At 49.8% G+C, this 17,992-nt stretch overlaps 1 protein-coding gene across 3 annotated transcripts in view; it reads right to left on the bottom strand.

The window, feature by feature from the left end:
• Positions 1-16,651, bottom strand: part of LOC311202649 (cyclic AMP-dependent transcription factor ATF-7) — a gene marked incomplete at its 5' end in the record, with an annotated part of 43,451 nt that extends 26,800 nt beyond the window's left edge. For all 3 annotated transcript variants that reach the window (XM_084277238.1, XM_084277239.1, XM_084277237.1), the window contains one exon: positions 16,604-16,651. In XM_084277238.1, the coding sequence (XP_084133364.1) occupies positions 16,604-16,651 (48 nt within the window). The remainder of the gene's footprint in view (positions 1-16,603) is intronic.
• Between the last annotated feature and the right edge of the window lie 1,341 nt (positions 16,652-17,992).

Below are 17,992 nucleotides of genomic sequence, written 5' to 3' on the forward strand. Positions count from 1 at the left end.
CCGGTCCCTCAACTCCAATCTGACCCCTTTAAGTCATTTCCAAAGCTCAGGGCTGAGGGAGCAGAGGTTCAATTTGGCCTCATCCAAGAGGTTTTGGTGGCCGCTCTCTCGGAAGATGCCGTGGCTAACACAACCTTCCCTGCCCCACCAGCATTCCAGGGCTACGAGACAGCCGATGCCGGAGCAAAATACACCCGTTAGGTCCCACAGAAAGTAAATGCTCATTGTGCTGGCGTGAAAGAGTCACCGTTGAGTCAGCCTTGACCTTTGAGCACCACCACGATTAGAAGAGGATGCCACGGCCCCCATTCAGGGGTTTTAATTTCATTTTAACACACTGGAACGTTGATTTCCTTCAATTCATTCACAATATTGGGTACGTGCCCACCCGCTCGCGGTGTGTGAGCCTTTCCTTATGGGATTTATTGCCTGGAAAAAAAGGGGGTGAAGGGGGGGGGTGTGGACCTCTCCTGGGGGAGAGGGTCTGAGAGCACCAGTTTGGAGAGGGCATCATGTTCAGTAAAGACAGATGAGAGGCTTGGGTTTTCCCTCTTTAAGGTATTAGGGAGAGGGAATGAGCTGTAAGGAATCGTGGGGTGCAGAAGCTGAGGTGCGTGGGCACGACTTAAATATGCAGCCTAAAAATTGGGGGGGTCATTACCAAGGGTGGTGGATGGGGATCACTGAGTGGAGAGGGATGGAATACAAGAGGCAAAAGGAGATTTACGGATCCTGAGAAGCTAGTGGGGAGGGGAGGTGTTGGGAATAATCTGCAGGAATGAGGGGCCTGTCCCCCTTTGTGTATCTCAAGAGGTATGAGCTCCGCAGCAGCTCAGGGGGGATCGCTTCAGCCACCTCCAACTGCCTCCGATGTACCAGTGCAAGATGTGAAGTGAGAGACCAAGGAACTGGCCAAACACCAGCAGTGACCACAGCCAGACCAGCGCCCATCCTGCCCTCACAGCCCCTTCTCATCCACCTGTATCTACGGAGCTCCCAGCTCTCATCTGAGGGCGTGATTTCCCCCCCAGGACTAACCCATCCCGTAGCTCCCTTCATCTTCCTTACTCCAAGGAGCCCTTCAAGCACCTTTCCAGCCTCACCAACGCTGTGTACAAAGACACATCCTTTCCTTCCTCTCCGGAGAGATTTCAGCCAACCTTTTTCCGCCCGGACACAAAGCGAAGCCCTGCAATTCATGCAGACTGTGATAAGCTGTCAGATGTCAGCACGCTGCGGTAATTAAGCTTTTAAAAGGAGATAGGCAGCAGGAGGGGAAAAAAAATACATAATTCCGGGCGTTTGAGGGTTTTTTCCCTCTTGGAAGAGCCACCTGTTTTATCGTAACAGGTAGATTTATGGGGATATTAACGCGGCGCTGCTGCTCCCACCCTGATGAGGTTCTCAGTGACCCTCTTCTCTCTTGAGATTTATGATTTCTCAGAGCAGACTGCTGCAGAGGGGGCTCACTCCGAGCTCCTCGCCTGACTCCATCCCACTGGGGGACTTGGATCCTTTCCCTGCCACCCCCCCCTCCAAATCCCAAATCATTATGCAACTGCACTGTCTTTTGGAGGGTGCCAAGTTTCACCCCACGGAGCCCGGGCCAGGTTTATGGGGGGAACAAATCCCCTTGGTTTTCTGACACTCGAGGAGCTCAGGACAGGGAGGTTTCAGCCATCTGCACAGAATCACAAGGTTGGAAAAGACCTTTAAGATCATCGAGTCCAACCATTCCTGTTCTATGCTAAACCCTACCCCTAAGTACAACCAGATCACATCCAAGGGGAGCATTAACATGCTCCCAGCTCTCCCTGCTCACCTCCATACTTAGTGACCCAACAACATCTCCAGGAAAAGCTTTTCTGCAGCCAAAGCTGACTCCCCAGCTGCAATTCACACCAACCCAGAGCTCTCCCTCGCTTCTAATTGCCTCTTCAGCCGCTCCCGGCTAACGAGAAACCCTTTTAACATCACTTTCCACCTGCAGCCCTTAATAAAAATTAAGTGGATAAACTCTTAAGTGCAAGGAGGGGGGGGGGGAAAAACCCACCCACCCAACCCTGGATGAGATAAAGCCAAGCCTAACGCAAGCAGCTTTCCCATAAGCATCTCCCTGCGTTGTTTGATGTACGGCCGCGGGAGCGGAGATTACCCCCGCCGAGGTGCCGACCGGGTGATGATTCAGCGATGTAGAAATATACAGCTGAGGTCACCAAAACCGCTTTACTCTCATCCTTAGGGGGCTTAACAATTTTCCCGCCTCCGTTACGGGCTGCAGATAATAAAATCTCCCACAGCAGCCAAACAAAAAGGCAGTTTAAATTCCCTTCTAGAGCGTACAAACGTCGGGGGTTTATAGCAAACATCACGCGAGCCTCTTAAAAAGGGAGAGAAGCCAACGCAGCGATGGCAAATTGGTTTTAATATCAAAACTGAGGCGCAGGAAACGCCTCCCCCAGCCAGGGGAACAAAAGGCTGTGGTAATACCCCAGTGAGGAGGAGAATTGAGGGGGGGTCGACAAGCCGGGGAGCTGGAATTAAGCTGTGGATGTCGCGCGCCGAAGGGCTCACACCTGTATCTTCAGCGTGGCGAGGGGCTCGGAATGCATCGCAGGGTGACTCTGCGGGTGTGCAGGGTGGCAGGAGGGGTGGGGAAGGCAGGAACCTTGTAACAAGAGTAAAAATATAACAAAGAAAAGAGCCAGCAAGACACACACGAGACAGGCATTGGCGGGACGGTGTGCTCCTCACTTTTAGGTCTAGCTCAGATTGCTTAAAATCGGGGCTTTTGCTTATTTATTCTTACAAATGAGGTTTATTTTTGAGCTGGAACCGCTCACGTCCCTGCCTGAAGCCCATGTTGGGGGGGGGTTAGGCAGAGCCACATGCCAGGGGATGCTCTGAATTCCTGCCGATTACTGCAGTGACCGTAAAGTCCTCTCCCTCTACACCCCCCCAAACCAAACCCTGCTGCTGACGCAGCTTCACGAGCCCCATTTACCATTTACAAATAACCTGAAGAAGTTCAGTAGGCAAAAAGAAAAAAAAAAACAAGCCCAAAAAACATCTTTAACTGCCCCAAACCCAGACCCATTCAACGTTTTACAAGAACATCTTAGGAGATGGTTTAATTCCACAGGCTTTACTGCCTAGATTAATTTATAGCTTGTTTTGCAGTGCTGCAAAACTCTCCCACCCCATCCCCTATCCACACACACAATTCTTTATTGTCTAGATGTTTACTCTCAGGGGGGAATTTTAGGACTTTAATGTTTTTATTGTTTTAATCCGGCGTATAAAAAAATGAGTTGAGCCAAACAGCTGGTACAAGTGCTTGGGAAGTGGCGGTGCAGCTTCTCAGCTTGCATCATTAAGCAGGTGTTAAATAAACACGATGCCACGCTCCTCCCGAGATTTACCAGGGAAGCTTTTTAAGGCCGGCGGGGATGTTACGGAGCCGACAGCTCAGCCTTATCCCCTACAAACCTTTCCTTCTCCCCCCACCACCACCACCACCCCTCCCCATGACCTGCTTTAGCCTAAATTCCTCCAGACGGCACCGCTAACCCAGGGGAGGGGTGAAAAAAAAAATCCCCGCTTGCTCTTTTCTGCACACAAAGGGGATTTCTGCACATCGGCCACGTGCCTCCTTCTTCTTTACAGGCAGAGAAGAGAAAGTCCTAAAGGTATTTTGTTATTTCTTCCCACCCCCCCATCTCTTTCTCACACACACACAGCCCGTCCTTTGTGCGGTTACAGCGTGGTAACCCGGGATAAAGCAGCGTTCGCCCAGTAAACTCATCCCTCCTTTACCAATCTCACCATCAGATGGATTTAGCGGGAGTTTTTACACCCTGACCTGCAAACTGACTCTTTAAGGAAGGTTCTCATGCAAAGCAGCAGCCAGGGGAGGGGAGAGAAGTCAGACAAAACCCCCAAAAGCTTAAAAAAAGCACGATCTGTTCTCAGACCTCACGTCAAACCTCTAGGAAGAACCTGAGATATTATGGCTTAAAGTCCTTTGGGTGTTGTGTCCCCCCCATCCTGCTCTCCAGCAATATGATGCTCTGGATTTGGTCTTTTTTTTCCCCCCTCCCCACCAAGGAACGGGGAGGAACATAAAGCCACGGCCTCTCCTGAGCATCTCTCTGCTCCGGCATCGCCGCTGCCGGGGAAGAGCCGCATCCATCGCCCGACGCGCCGCTCTGCACCGGACCCGGTTGCCGCAGAGGGGCGGAGCGGCCTTTCTCCATCCAACAATACCCAGCTCCATCTCGGAAAGCATCCTTGGGGGGGGTAAGGGGGGAAAAGGGAGAGGGTTTTAGCTGCCTTCCCAATTACCAGGAGCCATCTCTAGCTGCCTCCAGCAAAGCTTGGCTGCGGTTTTGTGGGGTTAGGGAACTGAACAGGGGAAGCAGGGGGGATGATTTAAAAGAAAAAGAATTAAAAATATAAATAAACACACCCCTCTCCTGGTTTAGATACTGAAATAAAAGCAGGTCACGGGCTCATTGGTTACTAATAACGACACAGGGCATAAGGAACCAGAGGGAAACGTGGCTGGTTTTCTCCTCGTGACCCGGAGCAGCCTCCGCAGCATCAGCTTTGCTGGGGAAGAAGCTGGAAATCCCAAACTCAGTCTCCCCCTTCCTTGTTTTTCTGTCCTCAAGCGACAACCTAGCCGGGTTTTATCCAAGCAAATCCTTGCAGGTTCAAGCACCTTGTTGAAAATTCAAGGTATCCCTGACGGGGGGGGAAGGAAGCCTCTGTGAAAGCTGCAGCTGCCGCCGCTCTCGGGCAGTAAGTTATTTGTTCATGTGGTAAAATACAAAGGACTCATAATTTTCTCAGAGATTAGCAGGCAGGTAGTAAGCCAGGCTTTGAACAACCCACAAAACCAACCAGCCTTCTCTTTAAAAGACCAGTTTGAATATAAGGAAATATTTTACTGGCCAAGAAAAAAAAAATCCTGAGCTGAAAAGAGGCAGGAAAAATTCAATCCCAAGCGTAGGGCAGGCTTGGATTCACTTTAAAACCTCTCTTTCCTTTCCTAACCAACCCTCCTGCCTTTAAAACCCCCAAAACCTATTTCTCCTTTGCTTTAGGAGGGATGAAACCCCAGGTTTTTGCAGTTCTTGCGATAAGATCCTGAGGTTAAGCTCCCAAGCCAGGCTCGGCGTGGCAAAGCTCGCAGGTTCCCATCCAGCCGTGAGAGAGCCTACGGCCACCGGCAGCTTTGTGCTCCTGTTAAGCTCAAGACCACAAGCAAGCTTTTAGATCAGTCTAATTTCAAGTTAATAAAAGAGGCCTGGCTTAATTTACAGCTTGGCGCTGGCGAGAGGCGCAGCCGGCGGTTTTGATATAGAGAGGGAGCTTGAGGTGAGGACTGGGCTGAGATTAGTTCATTCCAAGCAGAAACTCTGTGGCTGTGAAAGTCCCTTAAATCAAAAAAAGGGGAAGGAACCATTCCCTGCAAGCCCGTGGCCCTGTTCCTTTGTGGGTATTTTTGCAGCCCCTCATCATGTTCCCAAGAAAGGGGAAACCCTCCCTTCTTGTCCCCCAACCTGAGTCATCGTCCCCACCGATGCCGCTGCTGAAAGTGGAAATTGTCCCGTGATCTGGGAAAGATGAGGATAAAGCTCTGCAAAGCCCAAGCAAACAGATAAACCCCACTGAACACCCCCCCCCCCTCAAATTTAAATCAGAAACCTGGCAGACACCCCCTGGACCCCGTTGGACCACGCTGCACGAGCAACCGGTGCCGTGGGGTGCGAGGGAGCTGCTCTGCGGATGGGGAGACTGAAAAAACTCTCTTTGAAGGAGCCAGCCCTGTGTAAAGCACCCCCTCACAGACACCCCACAAGCCCTGCATCCCTGAACCCACCCAGGGACCGCTCCTCAAGTGGGGGGGATGCTCTCCTGTGCCGCAATGGCTGCTCCCACCTTCCCTTCGCGCTCAAGCCGGCGGCATCGAACTGCCGCAGTAAATAAATACGCCGATATATGGAGGGGATTGTTTATATGGGAACAGATCCCGGTGCGAGCGCTCCCTCCACACACACACACACACACACACACACATGGATTTAGAGCTGCTGAGTCTGCAAGTCGCCCATGGAAAAGCAGATGGCTTTCCCTGGAAACAGGGCTCAACGCCCCGCGGCGCTCCTCAGCGCCCTTCCTCGGAAACAAGGAAGGTTAACCCCAGTTTCAAGCGGCTCCCAAGGAAAGCAGGCGGCCACTTTTGAGGTCTCAGCACCCCCTCTTTGATGGGAAGGGGGGGGTCCCTTTACAGAGGGGAGCAGAAACGTGCCTTTCTTCAGCGGGAAGCGCGGTTCTGACATGATTTGCGAGCGGTTGAAGAATCCTTTGGGACAAGAGATGCTCCAAAAGGGCAATTAGATCCATTACCAGCTATTCTATTGCCACATGAAATAGGTTTACTGGTTGCGTGCCGCCTCATATACTCCCATTTTTACACCCAAACCAACGAGTATGCTAATGCAGAGATGGGAGAGGGCACCCGGTACGGCGGCAGCGGACGGTGAGCCAGCACAGCTCATCCTCCTGCAGTGTTTCCATCAACAGGACCCACATTCAATCTGGCTTCTGGGCATTTTAAGGTGTTATTAGGTATTCTGCAGCCCACTAAGGCGACAGGAGGGAAAACCACACAACTCTTCCTTCAAATTCAGAGGTGCTATTTCTTTATGTTAATTGCTGCAGTGGCTGAGAAAGCCTAACGAGGGCTTGGTTGAAACAGGAACGGAAAAGCTCTTGCCAAACCTCACCAGCTTCTCACTCCGGAGATGCACAGTCATTTCCGAGAAAAATCTGAACTAGAAAGGAGGAGTGAAGTCACTCATCTCCCCTACATGCACATTAAACCAATGCCTGCCAGTAAGCAATTACTCTACACCCAAAATATAATTAATTTGTGTATTTAATCAACCAGATCTGGGAGGTTTCTAGTGAAAGACATGGCAGAGCTCGCTGCGGCTTCCCAAGACCCTTTTTCCAGGCCAGTTCTAGCCCTGCACGTGCAGGAGGATGCTAAAATACATCTGATAATAAAGAGTTTCCAGATAAATTTCTCATCCATGCCTGTCCTTTAGAACAGCCCCCTCCCTGAACGGCTGGAGGTGGATGTCCCAGCTCAGGGCTGGCACTGCGGAGGAGGGAAAAGCTGCTCTTTGCACACCCAACCCCTTCACACGTGGCTGCAGGAGGGAGAGCAACTCCCGTGGCAGGAAGGAGAGGGAGGGCACGGACAGCATCGCAGGGTTTCACCTCCAGACACTCCCAGTTACGTTGTCTCCTACCTAGTGTTGTGTTCTCATTAAGTTCCTTAAAAAAACAACCCTCAAAACCAACGCCAACAAAAACAAACAACCCTTAAGATGAAGGTGATGATCCTACAGGTCTCAGCACCCTGCCATCAGCATCCCTGCTAACAAAGGATGTCTGGAGCAGGTTTCTGGCAGCAGGGTTAACACCAGGTAACGTATTCACTGGCAAAAGGGGAGCAGAGAGCAAGCCAAACCAGCAGGAAAAGAGAGGAAACACCACACTGTAGCTGCTCCTTCCCATTTCCAAACCCCAGCACCGGGTGCTGCAGCAATCCTGCATCCCTGCACCAACCACCCAGGGGTTATCCTTAAAGCCTTTCACGTGGGGAGGAAGGGGGAATAGGAAGGCAGGAGAAGAAGAGGAAGTCCCCCAGTAAGGGGGCAGGGATGAAATACAAGCCCTGCGTGGGGGTGTGAGAGAAAAGCCTTGCCTTTTCCTCCCGAGGACGGCTCTCCCAGCCCTCGCTCCGCAGCACAAGGGGCTTCTGGATACATCACTCGGTGCCTGGAGCTCTCCAGAGGGGCTGTCAAGTGTGTCCAGCGAACACCAAAGCAGCCCCCACACGCTAAAAGCTCAACTCCTAATTAATACCTAATCAGCCAGAGGGGATGCAAACGTGTTTTCCTGCAAAGAACCAACCACCGGCGCTTCCCGTTATTAAAAGTTGAGTCCTTTGGCAGAGACTTTCACCGCAGCTTCTTCCCAGAGCTGCAGGATTTGAGGAGAGGTCCAGCAAACCCTTTGGCATCCAGGCTCTTATTTAGAAGAGGAGAATTTGGAAAGCTCTCCAGACCCATTTCCATCTGACAGACAAGTGTCTGTGTCGGTTCAGCACCGCACAACGTGCTTCAAATGCAAAGCAGAGCTGGCATTCTCAGAACTGGCAATGAATCCCAGCCCTAGGAATGATAAAAGATTTTAACTTACAGGAAATGCTGCTATTAAATAATATTTAAGTCTTAATTATATTTTAAAACAGCCATTTTATATATATATTAAAAAAAAAAAAGAAAAGAAGTTCTATTATAGTGCTTTTGTAGTTAAAGGTCTGTCAACATTTCCATTTTAAACCTTCATTTCTAGGGGGTTTATAATTTGGTCATAAAAATTCATTCTAGGCTGGAACTTGGCATACAGGGGCTCAGCCTAGGAGCAATATTTTTTATTATCCAATTTGGTTTAAATTGGTTTGGCCGTTTTTAAGTTATAGGAGTGTAAAAAATAAACGTTTACTGGTTTCAGATGCCTTCTCAAGCTTATTATTATTCAAAATTAGCTTCCCCCACCTCCAAAAAATACCTTCAGGAAGAAGGTGGGTGATATCGTGTGACTCTACTGACAATACCTGAGTTACAACTCAAATTAATTCACTACTTCTGATGCTAACAACCTAAAGAGTTACTAGAGCCAAGCGCTCCTTTTCCTCAGACCCATTACATAGTGGAAGCGCTCGGCGCTGCGCGTAGCATCTGCCATGTTGTGCTTGATGTACAGGTACTGCAGCTGTAAAGGCCTTAATTTGAAATAAATAATTAACTCTGGAAACCTGCATTCCTGTAAAACACTAGAAGACCTTTAAAGCAAGATGTTTCTCTGTAGAATTTTATTTCAGCTGTGGCAGCTTTCAAATAAAAAGCTGCAGATGTGAGGCAAGCAGGCGTATCCAGCTAGGAATTCCTCGCCGCAGAGCTTCAGACGTTTCCTTCCATTTAAAAAGCAGAAAAGAAAGTCTAGTTTATGGCTCAGCTCTTCAAATCACTTGGGTGCAGTAGGGACACAACACGTACGTGACTTTGCATGCTAACTGCAGGCAAGGGGTAGCTGTGCCCAAGCGTAACAGGCACACAAAAAGCTGGGAGAAGGATTTTATCCTCCTGCTGCTGTTAACAGCCAGGGGTTTGCATTTTAATCTTTGGTTTGGGGGTGTGGGAGGGGGGTGTCAGATGCAGTTTGACCCCTAACAGGGAGTGAGGCTTTGGGGGAAGTCTCTGCGCTGCCTGTGAGGGATTGCAGGAGGGTGGCAACTGCTCACCCTGTGATCAAACCCGGTGCTGGCATCCCTCAGCATCCAGCCCCACATCATCGTGGCATCCAGGTCACCCTCCTGGAGCTGAGACCTGACGTGGATCGTGTCACGTAACACCTGTGGGGGCAGTTGTGTGTCCTGCTCTCTCAGCTTGCCACTCTCCCCAGCCCTGCCCAGCTCTGGACATGGGCTTTATCCACCCTGCTCCACGGAAGCCCTTCTCCTGATTAGTAAGGCTCAGATTCCCAAAGCCCCAACAGCTCCTGCTCGTTACATCAGTGGGCGTTAGGAGCCAGAATTCATTAGGGAAAACAACCCCATGCCTGTGCCCACGTCCAGTCCCACCCCATCCCCGTGCCAGGACAGTAACAGTTTCTACCAGAAGACAGGATGTCATAACTCTGCTTAACAACCACTTAAATCCCCCTTTGCTCTGGCAGCAGGGATCCAACGGGGCTGAAGTTTCCCAAAGGCTGGACTTTTAACTCTCCAAATTCCACCGGCAGTTTGTCCATCTGTTCCTGAAGCTGAGGAAGGGAAGAGTCCTGGGAGGCAGCCCCTAAGGTGGCTGTTAAATCAGCACATGAGTCTGTCTTTCTGTCCCTGCTCATGGTCAAACTGGATGCATCCTTGTCCTGCACACACACGGCCCCAGCAGGACCATGACATCCCTTGGGGTTTTCTTGGGAGTACCAGCAGCTCCCAGCCAGGCAACATTTCCCTACCTTTATGCTTTATGCCATGACTGGAAGGAGAGAAGGGTGGTAATAAAAGAGCCCTTTGGAATTACAGCCAAAGAAGGATGCTTTGTTGTAAAGCAAACGGGCGGCGGGTCCTTTCTTCCTCTGGGATGCTCTACACACCTACCGACTCGCTCTGCTCTATTATCCTGCCTCTTTTCATCACAGCAGCTCGTCCTGAATGATCTGCTTCTACTGCAGACGTTCAGCTGCAGGGACAGGGACACGACTCCTTCTTCCTACTGGTGGTGCTGGTCCCCTACCTGAACACTGGGGGTGAAGATCACAGAATCATACAGAATTCGTAGAGGTTGGAAGGGACCTCAAGAGATCATCGGGTCCAACCCCCCTGCCCAAGCAGGGTACCCAGGACAGGGCACACAGGTCGGCGTCCAGACAGGGCTGGCATGTCTCCAGAGAGGGAGACTCCACACCCCCTGGGCAGCCTGTCCCAGGGCTCCCTCACCCTCACTGGGAAGAAGTTCTTCCCCACATTGGGGGGGAAGTCCCTGTGCTCCAGCTTGAGCCCATCGCCCCTTGTCCTGTCCCCACAGACACCGAGCAGAGGCTGCCCATGTCCCCCTGTGTCCCACCCTTCAGCTATTGATCCCCAGTGATCAGATCCCCTCTCAGGCTTCTCTTCTCCAGGCTGAACAGCCCCAGCTCACTCAGCCTGGTTCTCACCCACTCCACAGCTGGAAAACCTACGGGGAACCTCCGAGCTGCAGCCAAAGCCCCACACACGTCCTGTCCCACTCAGGAAGCTTGAACCATGACAAGGAGAGCTGGTCACCGCTCAGGACGAGGAGCTGGCCATTTGTTCCTCGCTACGCTCGTATAAAAGGAATAATCTATATTCGTTTGGATTATACAAGCTACAAAACACACCTTAGCTCCAGTTCCACATTTAACCAATCACAGAAGCCATTTGTTGCCTCGTATATTACAAAGCAATAGAGATTTAAGGGATAATGGTCATGGCGGCAGAGTATACACAGCAATAAACTGCTTTTGAGGTTGGTTAAATGCCAAGTGATGCTGAGGCCTCAATGCCATAAACATTATTTCTATTATATGACAAGATAAGAGGATACAATAAACCACCAAGAAGAAAAATCATTTTCTGGCCTTGTGAAAGTTCTGGGCTTCGCATTTCTCGGACCCTGGCCGAGCATCACCTCAGCAGCGTGGGGTTTAAGGGGAATAAATTGTTAAATTAAGGGTGGGTTTAAAAAGCAAAACGATTGTTTGAGGAAATGGGCTGTGTAACTGCGGCCGCCGGAATTAGGACCTGAGAGCTGATTTGTGGCACTTAGAAGAAGTGGAACGGGGTGGCGTGGGGTGGGGGGAGGACAAGGGATGGGGAAAGTCGTGGTCCCATTGGAATATATTTGATATTATGGCCCCTCTGTTAGTTTGGGCAACAGGAGCGGCCCAAACAGGTTTATTAATAAAGATGCTCCTCCTTTATGACACTCCGTAACGCCTTGAGCATCCCATGCTCCTGGAGCCTTCAGAAGAGGAGCAGGGCTGTTGGAGAGGCACATCCATCCACCCAACCAAGCCCACCATCCACGCCACCAGCTTGCCTCCCCTAATCACCTGCCAGGCACCCCGAGACAGCTCTGACCCAGGTTTACAAGGGGGGATGGCCCAAGGCACAGCGCGACTCCCCCCTGCTCTCAGTAACAAAATCCCCTGCCTTCCCTCCACTCCTTTGGTGTAGATGCCTTGGGACGGCTGAAGTTTTAATTACCTCGTGTTAATGAGTCAGAGCTGTCTCATTAGGCAGACTTAGTTAATACCTTTCAACTTTAACGGCATCACTAAAGTTTACAGCTAACACTTGGTTGCGCTAAGGCTGCCTTTCATCACTCACCACGCTGTAAATGGGATTAGAAGATGTTAATAACGATTAGCAGCCGACACCACCCCCAGATTAGTTTCACTGAAGAGACTCAGTGAAAGCCTGGCTCCAGGCATCGCTCTTTCCTTCCACAGAGGTTTGGGAGGCAGGGGCCTGACTCTACCTCCCTCCTCGCCTTCAGATGGCAACACAGGGTGGGAGGCCAAGTCCCTGCTGAACAGCTCTTAGAATCATAGAATGGGCTGGGCTGGGAGGGACCCCAAGGGTCCCAGAGCTCCAACCCCCCTGACACAGGCAGGGACACCAACCTCCAGGCCTGGAGCTACACAAGGTTGCCCAGGGCCCCAGCCAACCTGGCCTTGGACACCCCCAGGGATGGGACACCCACACCCTCTCTGGGCAGCCCCTTCCAGCCCCTCACCACTCTCTCTGTAAAAAACTTCCCCTTAAGATCTAATTTAAACCTTCCTTCCTTCAGCTTTAATCCATCCCCCTTGTCTTGCCATTATCTACCCTTCTAAAAAGTTGATTCCCCTCCTGTTCCTCTGCTCCCTTCAGGGACTGGAAGGCTGCAATGAGGTCCCCCCTCAGCCTTCTCTTCTCCAGGCTGAACAAGCCCAGCTCCTTCAGCCTCCCTCTTCACCCTCTCCACGAAGAGGGGAAAAAAAATGTGTCACCTGTCCTCACAGAGAAGAAACCAGATCAATGACCTTGAGAAGAATCTTTTTTAAAAGCCGTATATGCAGCACATTTAGAAGTCAGCTGTGTCACAGCAGACTCGCTGTTGGGAAGTGATCATGTACAGGATCCAAAAATAACAACCATTAAAGACCTAGCAACCAAAACATGTTTACATGCCCACTGAAAGCCCACTGGCTGTGGTGATAAGGGGGGTATGGCAAGATCTGCTCAGCTATTTTGGGTGGCCATTCGCTCTTCCCCCTGAAAAGTTAGCTTTACAGCCTGTCCCTCCATAGAAACAGGGAAGGAAAAGAAGGGGGGAAAGGGCTACAGATAAAAAGACAGGGCTGGTACCAGCTACGGAGGGAAAGCAGCAGATCACAGTTCAAAAATGTTACTGGGAAGCAAATTAATTGGCTTTTTTCCTTTAAACTAAAGGGGGAAAATCCCCACTGGCTGCAGAGTGATGGACTCCTGTTAAATCAGTGTGGCTCAGCTCTCCCTCCTCTTCCTCCCACGGCCTCTCGTGCTGCACAGCTCGATGCAGCACTTGCAAGAAGCAGATCACTGAATTCTAGTGAGGAGAAAAGGAGCAGGAGATCCGTCCCCATGCTCCCTGCCCCAGCTGATAGTGAGCTCCAGAATCCCATCCCAGTTAACTCAGCAGCAAAGTAGCCTTGTTCCAGCAGGAGCTGCCCACCCAAAGCAGAGTTCTGTTCCCCAGCCCCCTCAGACAAGGGGAATAACCCAAAAAAGCAGCAATCCACAGGGATAAAACCAAGCCAAGGGACTGGGCACGGGATCAAAGGTTTAGAAAGGACCAGAGACGCTGCAGCCCCGGCGGTGAAAGGACTCAGTGAGCCAGGCTTATCCCAAAAATGTTGACCCTGCTAAACAAAGAGGCCCAACAGCCACTGACACTTTCCTATTCAAATCAAGGGAGGGGGGGGGATCTCTACCCCCTTAAGGAAAATGCACCCAAAGATTTTAAAAGAATCAGGAAAAAGAAAAGGCTGAATCCTGCCAGAGAGTGTCCCTCTCCAGTGCCAGCCAGAGTCTGGCTTGGTTCTGAGCTGGGAAAAGCTTCCTGTGCTGTAAGGAGGAACACGGCACTGCTGGGGTGTTTGTGTGCCTGGCTGGGGGAAATAATACCAGATTATCTTCTAGAAAGCTCCAAACACTGGGTCATATGGATTCTGACAGGACTCATGGGCACTCAGCCCCAGTGGGAAGGTCAAGGTGTCTCTGTGGCAGATCACACAGAGCCAACAGTCTCTTTTTGTCATCCCCCCTCTTGTTTTAAGAGAAAGGTCTCGATCTTTAGGAATGAGGGGAATGAACAGAGCTCGGTGCAGTCCCCTCTGACCCTTACTAAGGCATCACTTTAACAGGAATCCACATGAAGAAGCTGTTTGGGGTGGGATGATCCACAGTGGCTTGTCAAGGGTCAGGGTTTAGTGCCAAAAGGCAGCACAAGCTGCTGGGGAAACAATGCAGCACGTGCTTCGGAGGTCGAGCCCTGCAGACAGCTGCTGGCCACCATCAGCCCCCCAAACTTCAAACTCAGATTTATTTTTATTATCCAAAGCTACCAACTGTGCTACCCTGTCCAGCTCAAAGCAACCAGCCACTTTTACTCCACTTGCCCCAGGAGAAGCTCACCAAATACTCATGTTAGCTGCTGATCCTCCCACGATGCTCTGCACGGCTCTCGGGTACCGCCGCGCTTCCACAGCCGTACCGCTGTGGGGAGGATCCACCAAGGCTCCTAAGAGCCTTCCATGTGAAGCTGATGTGCAGAATAGAGGACAAAGATAAGTGCACATAAGACACTGAGACTTGCAGGGAGAGGTTCAGAGCTCCATGTATTTAGTCAGCCCAAAGGACTGTTAAAGGGACGAGTCGATCGGTCGGCGAACACCTCCAGACATGAGAAATTCAATAGGAAGGAGCTTCCATCTAACAAACAAAAATTAACAAGATCCACAGCCTGGAAGCTGCCACTGAAACAGGTTTAGACTGGAAATAAGGCATCATTTTTCCTTTACCAGCGAGAGCAATTATCTATTAGAACAACTTAACCAAGGGCTGTGGTGAATTTTCCATCACTGGAAATATTTTCAATCAAGCTGGGATCATCATTATTTAACACACGCTCTGGTTTGAACAGGTATTGAAGGACGTTCTAGGAAACCGTGCACGAGGTCAGGTTAGATCACAATGAATCATACTGGTATGAATTACCTGGATTCTAACATTTCAATATTAACATGAAGAATTGTCAGAATTACCCATAAGCAGCAGTCTGGAACAGCGAAAGGAGGAAGCAACCACCTTTATATGTCATTTGTGGGAGATTGTGGGAGATTAAATTTAAATACATTGTTGTTTGCCTTAATTGCTTGTTTGAATCCGATTTTAAGGTTGTATGATTGAAGTCCTCACATCATTAAGTGCTCAAATACAGCTAATACATTTTATAAATGACTTGCACAATTTCACAGGCAAAGAAGTTCGAGATAAAAAGCAGCCTACCAAAAAAAAAGAAGAAAAAAAAAAGGGGGGGAAAGAAAAAAGGGAAAGAGGAAGATCACCTGCAAGTGGATAGAAAGCTGCTTCAGGTGAGGCTCGGGCTGGAAGGACCAAAGAGCTGAGAAGTCCTAACTGAGCATTTTTAAAGAGCCCAAAAGAGATCCCAGAAGAGATTTTTTGACCCATTTCTGCACTCTAAAAGTAAGTGTGTCACAGAATTTCCCTGCAGCCTCAGAGGACGCACCCTGGGGATGCTGAATTCTTTTTCACTTCAATCAGAGACCCACAGGAAGCATTAAGATATTAAATACACTGAAGAATTGTGGGGGCAGACGGAGGGGAGCACCCCAGGATCAGTTAGAGCTCCCAAAGCATTGCTGCTGTAACAGTTTGGCAGCCTGACATCCAACAGTCACAGCCAGGGAAACAAAATGCATGTGCTTCACTTAATAACTAATGAAAAGCCACCATCCTCCCCCCTCCCCTCTTCCTGTACCAAAGGCATCTTCCCATTTTGAGGTTCAAACACCTTGGAACAGCCAAACCCACTTCTCCCTGCACTCCACTGCAGAAGCCTCCAGTCTCTAATGGGTCTAACGCAGCCCCAGCAGTAATCACACAACCCCCTCCTTCCTCCCATTAATTCAAACACCACGACAGGGCCACCGAGCTGGGGGGGTGGTTCTCCTAAAGCTCAGGTTTGGGAAAACACTGGTTTTCCTGCAAAACCAAGCTCAACAGAACGAAAAGGTGCCTTCCCCAGGCAGGTGAGCCCAGGAGAGAGGTGGAAGGACTGGAAAAAGGGGGATGTGACTCATTGAAAGCAACAATCCTTTGCACTGGGAGACCAAGCACAAGTTTTGGAAGTCCACAGCCAACTGTAGCCTGATGTCTGTGGAGGGAAAAAACTCACAATGGGTCGTCGTCTTCTTCTTCTTTTTTTTTTCCTTTCTGTTTTTTTTTTTTGCAAGCCAAAAATAGATCTCAGCAGTTTAGGGTTCACATAACACAGACCATCAACTGTCACATTCTCAGCTGCTTTAGGGAATAGGCTCGAGCAGCTAACTCATCCCAACAGCCAGCATGGATCTGTCCTTTGGTTAAACAGCCTTGAAAGAAGATGAGCAGCGTTCTCAGAACACATTAATGGGAGACTGGCACGTTTTCCCTGGGTCTGGTGGAAAACACCAGTGGAATAAGAACACACCCCAAAGCAAGGCAGATTTCATTACTTTGGAGTGCCTGCACTTGGCTCATAACCTGGATTTACACACTGCAAATCCTCTGATCTGATTACCTCCAGTGATCACGTAAAACACCGGCTTTAAACTCTTTGCCTCAGTGATAAAACAGCCACTTTGATTCACAACGACACATTCACAATAAAGTATCCTGTAAACGTACCTGTCCACAGCCGGGGGCATTGCACACAAACGGCCTGTCGTCTCCCATATTTCATGCAGCTGAGCTAAGCTGAGGAGAGAGGAGAGAAGAGGAAATTGTTAAATAAGCTCCCAAAAAATTAAAGATATCAAGAGCAGAAGCTGCCCTTTGCAGGGCTGTAATTAATCAAGGCCGGGCTCGCACGGAAGGAGGATCGTTCTGTACCCTCCACACAATGGGCTTGGATTAATTTCTCTTCCCCAAGTCTAAGTAAGACTTCAGAGGGCCCAGGTGATTTTTCATATGTGAAGAGAAAGGCTCACCAGGAACCGTGACAGCGAGACACCGTGGGCCAGTGGGTAGGAGAGGAGCAGGGGTTTTCCACGCCTGGGCTCTCACCAAGGTCCCCATCACCAGTTCTCTGGAGGGTTGAGGGACTTTGGGCATGGCAATGGCAACACCCTGCAAAATGGGGGGGATGCTCTGACCTCCTGGTGCAGCAAAGCCCTAGGAAGCATCCCTGGGATGGAGGGTGGAACAGCCTCCTCCCCTTCCCTCAGTATTTACGGATGAAAACACAGACACAGGAGCAAAGCCAGTGACAATCTACAGGGGGAAAAAAAAAAACCCCAAACCAAAGTGCAAGCAAGAAGCGATCAAATAAATCCAAGTCCTCTCTACGTACAAGTTATATTTTCAATGGGAGAGAACTAAAATTTGTCATTTAATTAATTAAGGGATTATAGGAGTGGTGCTCCGTTTTACAAGGCAATAATCTGGCTCCCTAGTGGGTAAACTACAAGGCTGATGGCAGGGGTAGTTTATCACAGATTATAGCCAAGGATAACAAAACACTCAGTCCTATTATGCTACAAGTGAAGCTATTCTTATTAATAAAAAATAAGAGTAAATAAAGTAACCCCCACCACCTCAAATCCAAGAAATAATGGTTCCCTCCACCCACTGATATTTTTATAGCAGGATTTTAAAAAGCCATAATAAAGCAAATGCTCTCTCTTTGGGGGGTTCGTTACGCTGTTCCCGTTGCTTCCAGCATCCCTTTACTCCAAGCTGGGCAGCTCGGCTGCAGGGACACACGGCAAGCCAAGAGCAGAAGGAAAAGCAGAAGGCAGCCAAAACGTGTTCAACCAAGACACAGGCTCTTTTAGTGAGCTTTCTGTGTTTCTCTGAGCGTTAATAGGAGCTCACACGGGCACCGAGCGGCGGCGGGAGGGTGGGGAGAGGAGTGTTATTTTTAGGAGCTTATATGAGAAAGTGCTCCAAGAATGCGACTGAGCTGTGGAGGGCGAATGTATGTGCTCCAGAAACCAGGCTCCTTCTGCTTTTTGTTGAAAAGGCAGAGAAATCTTTGGTTAATATGAAAAAGGAGATGATTTTTTCCCCTCTGGT

The sequence above is a fragment of the Gallinula chloropus genome (assembly GCF_964237585.1).
Source record: "Gallinula chloropus genome assembly, chromosome: 31".
Classification (NCBI taxonomy): domain Eukaryota; kingdom Metazoa; phylum Chordata; class Aves; order Gruiformes; family Rallidae; genus Gallinula; species Gallinula chloropus.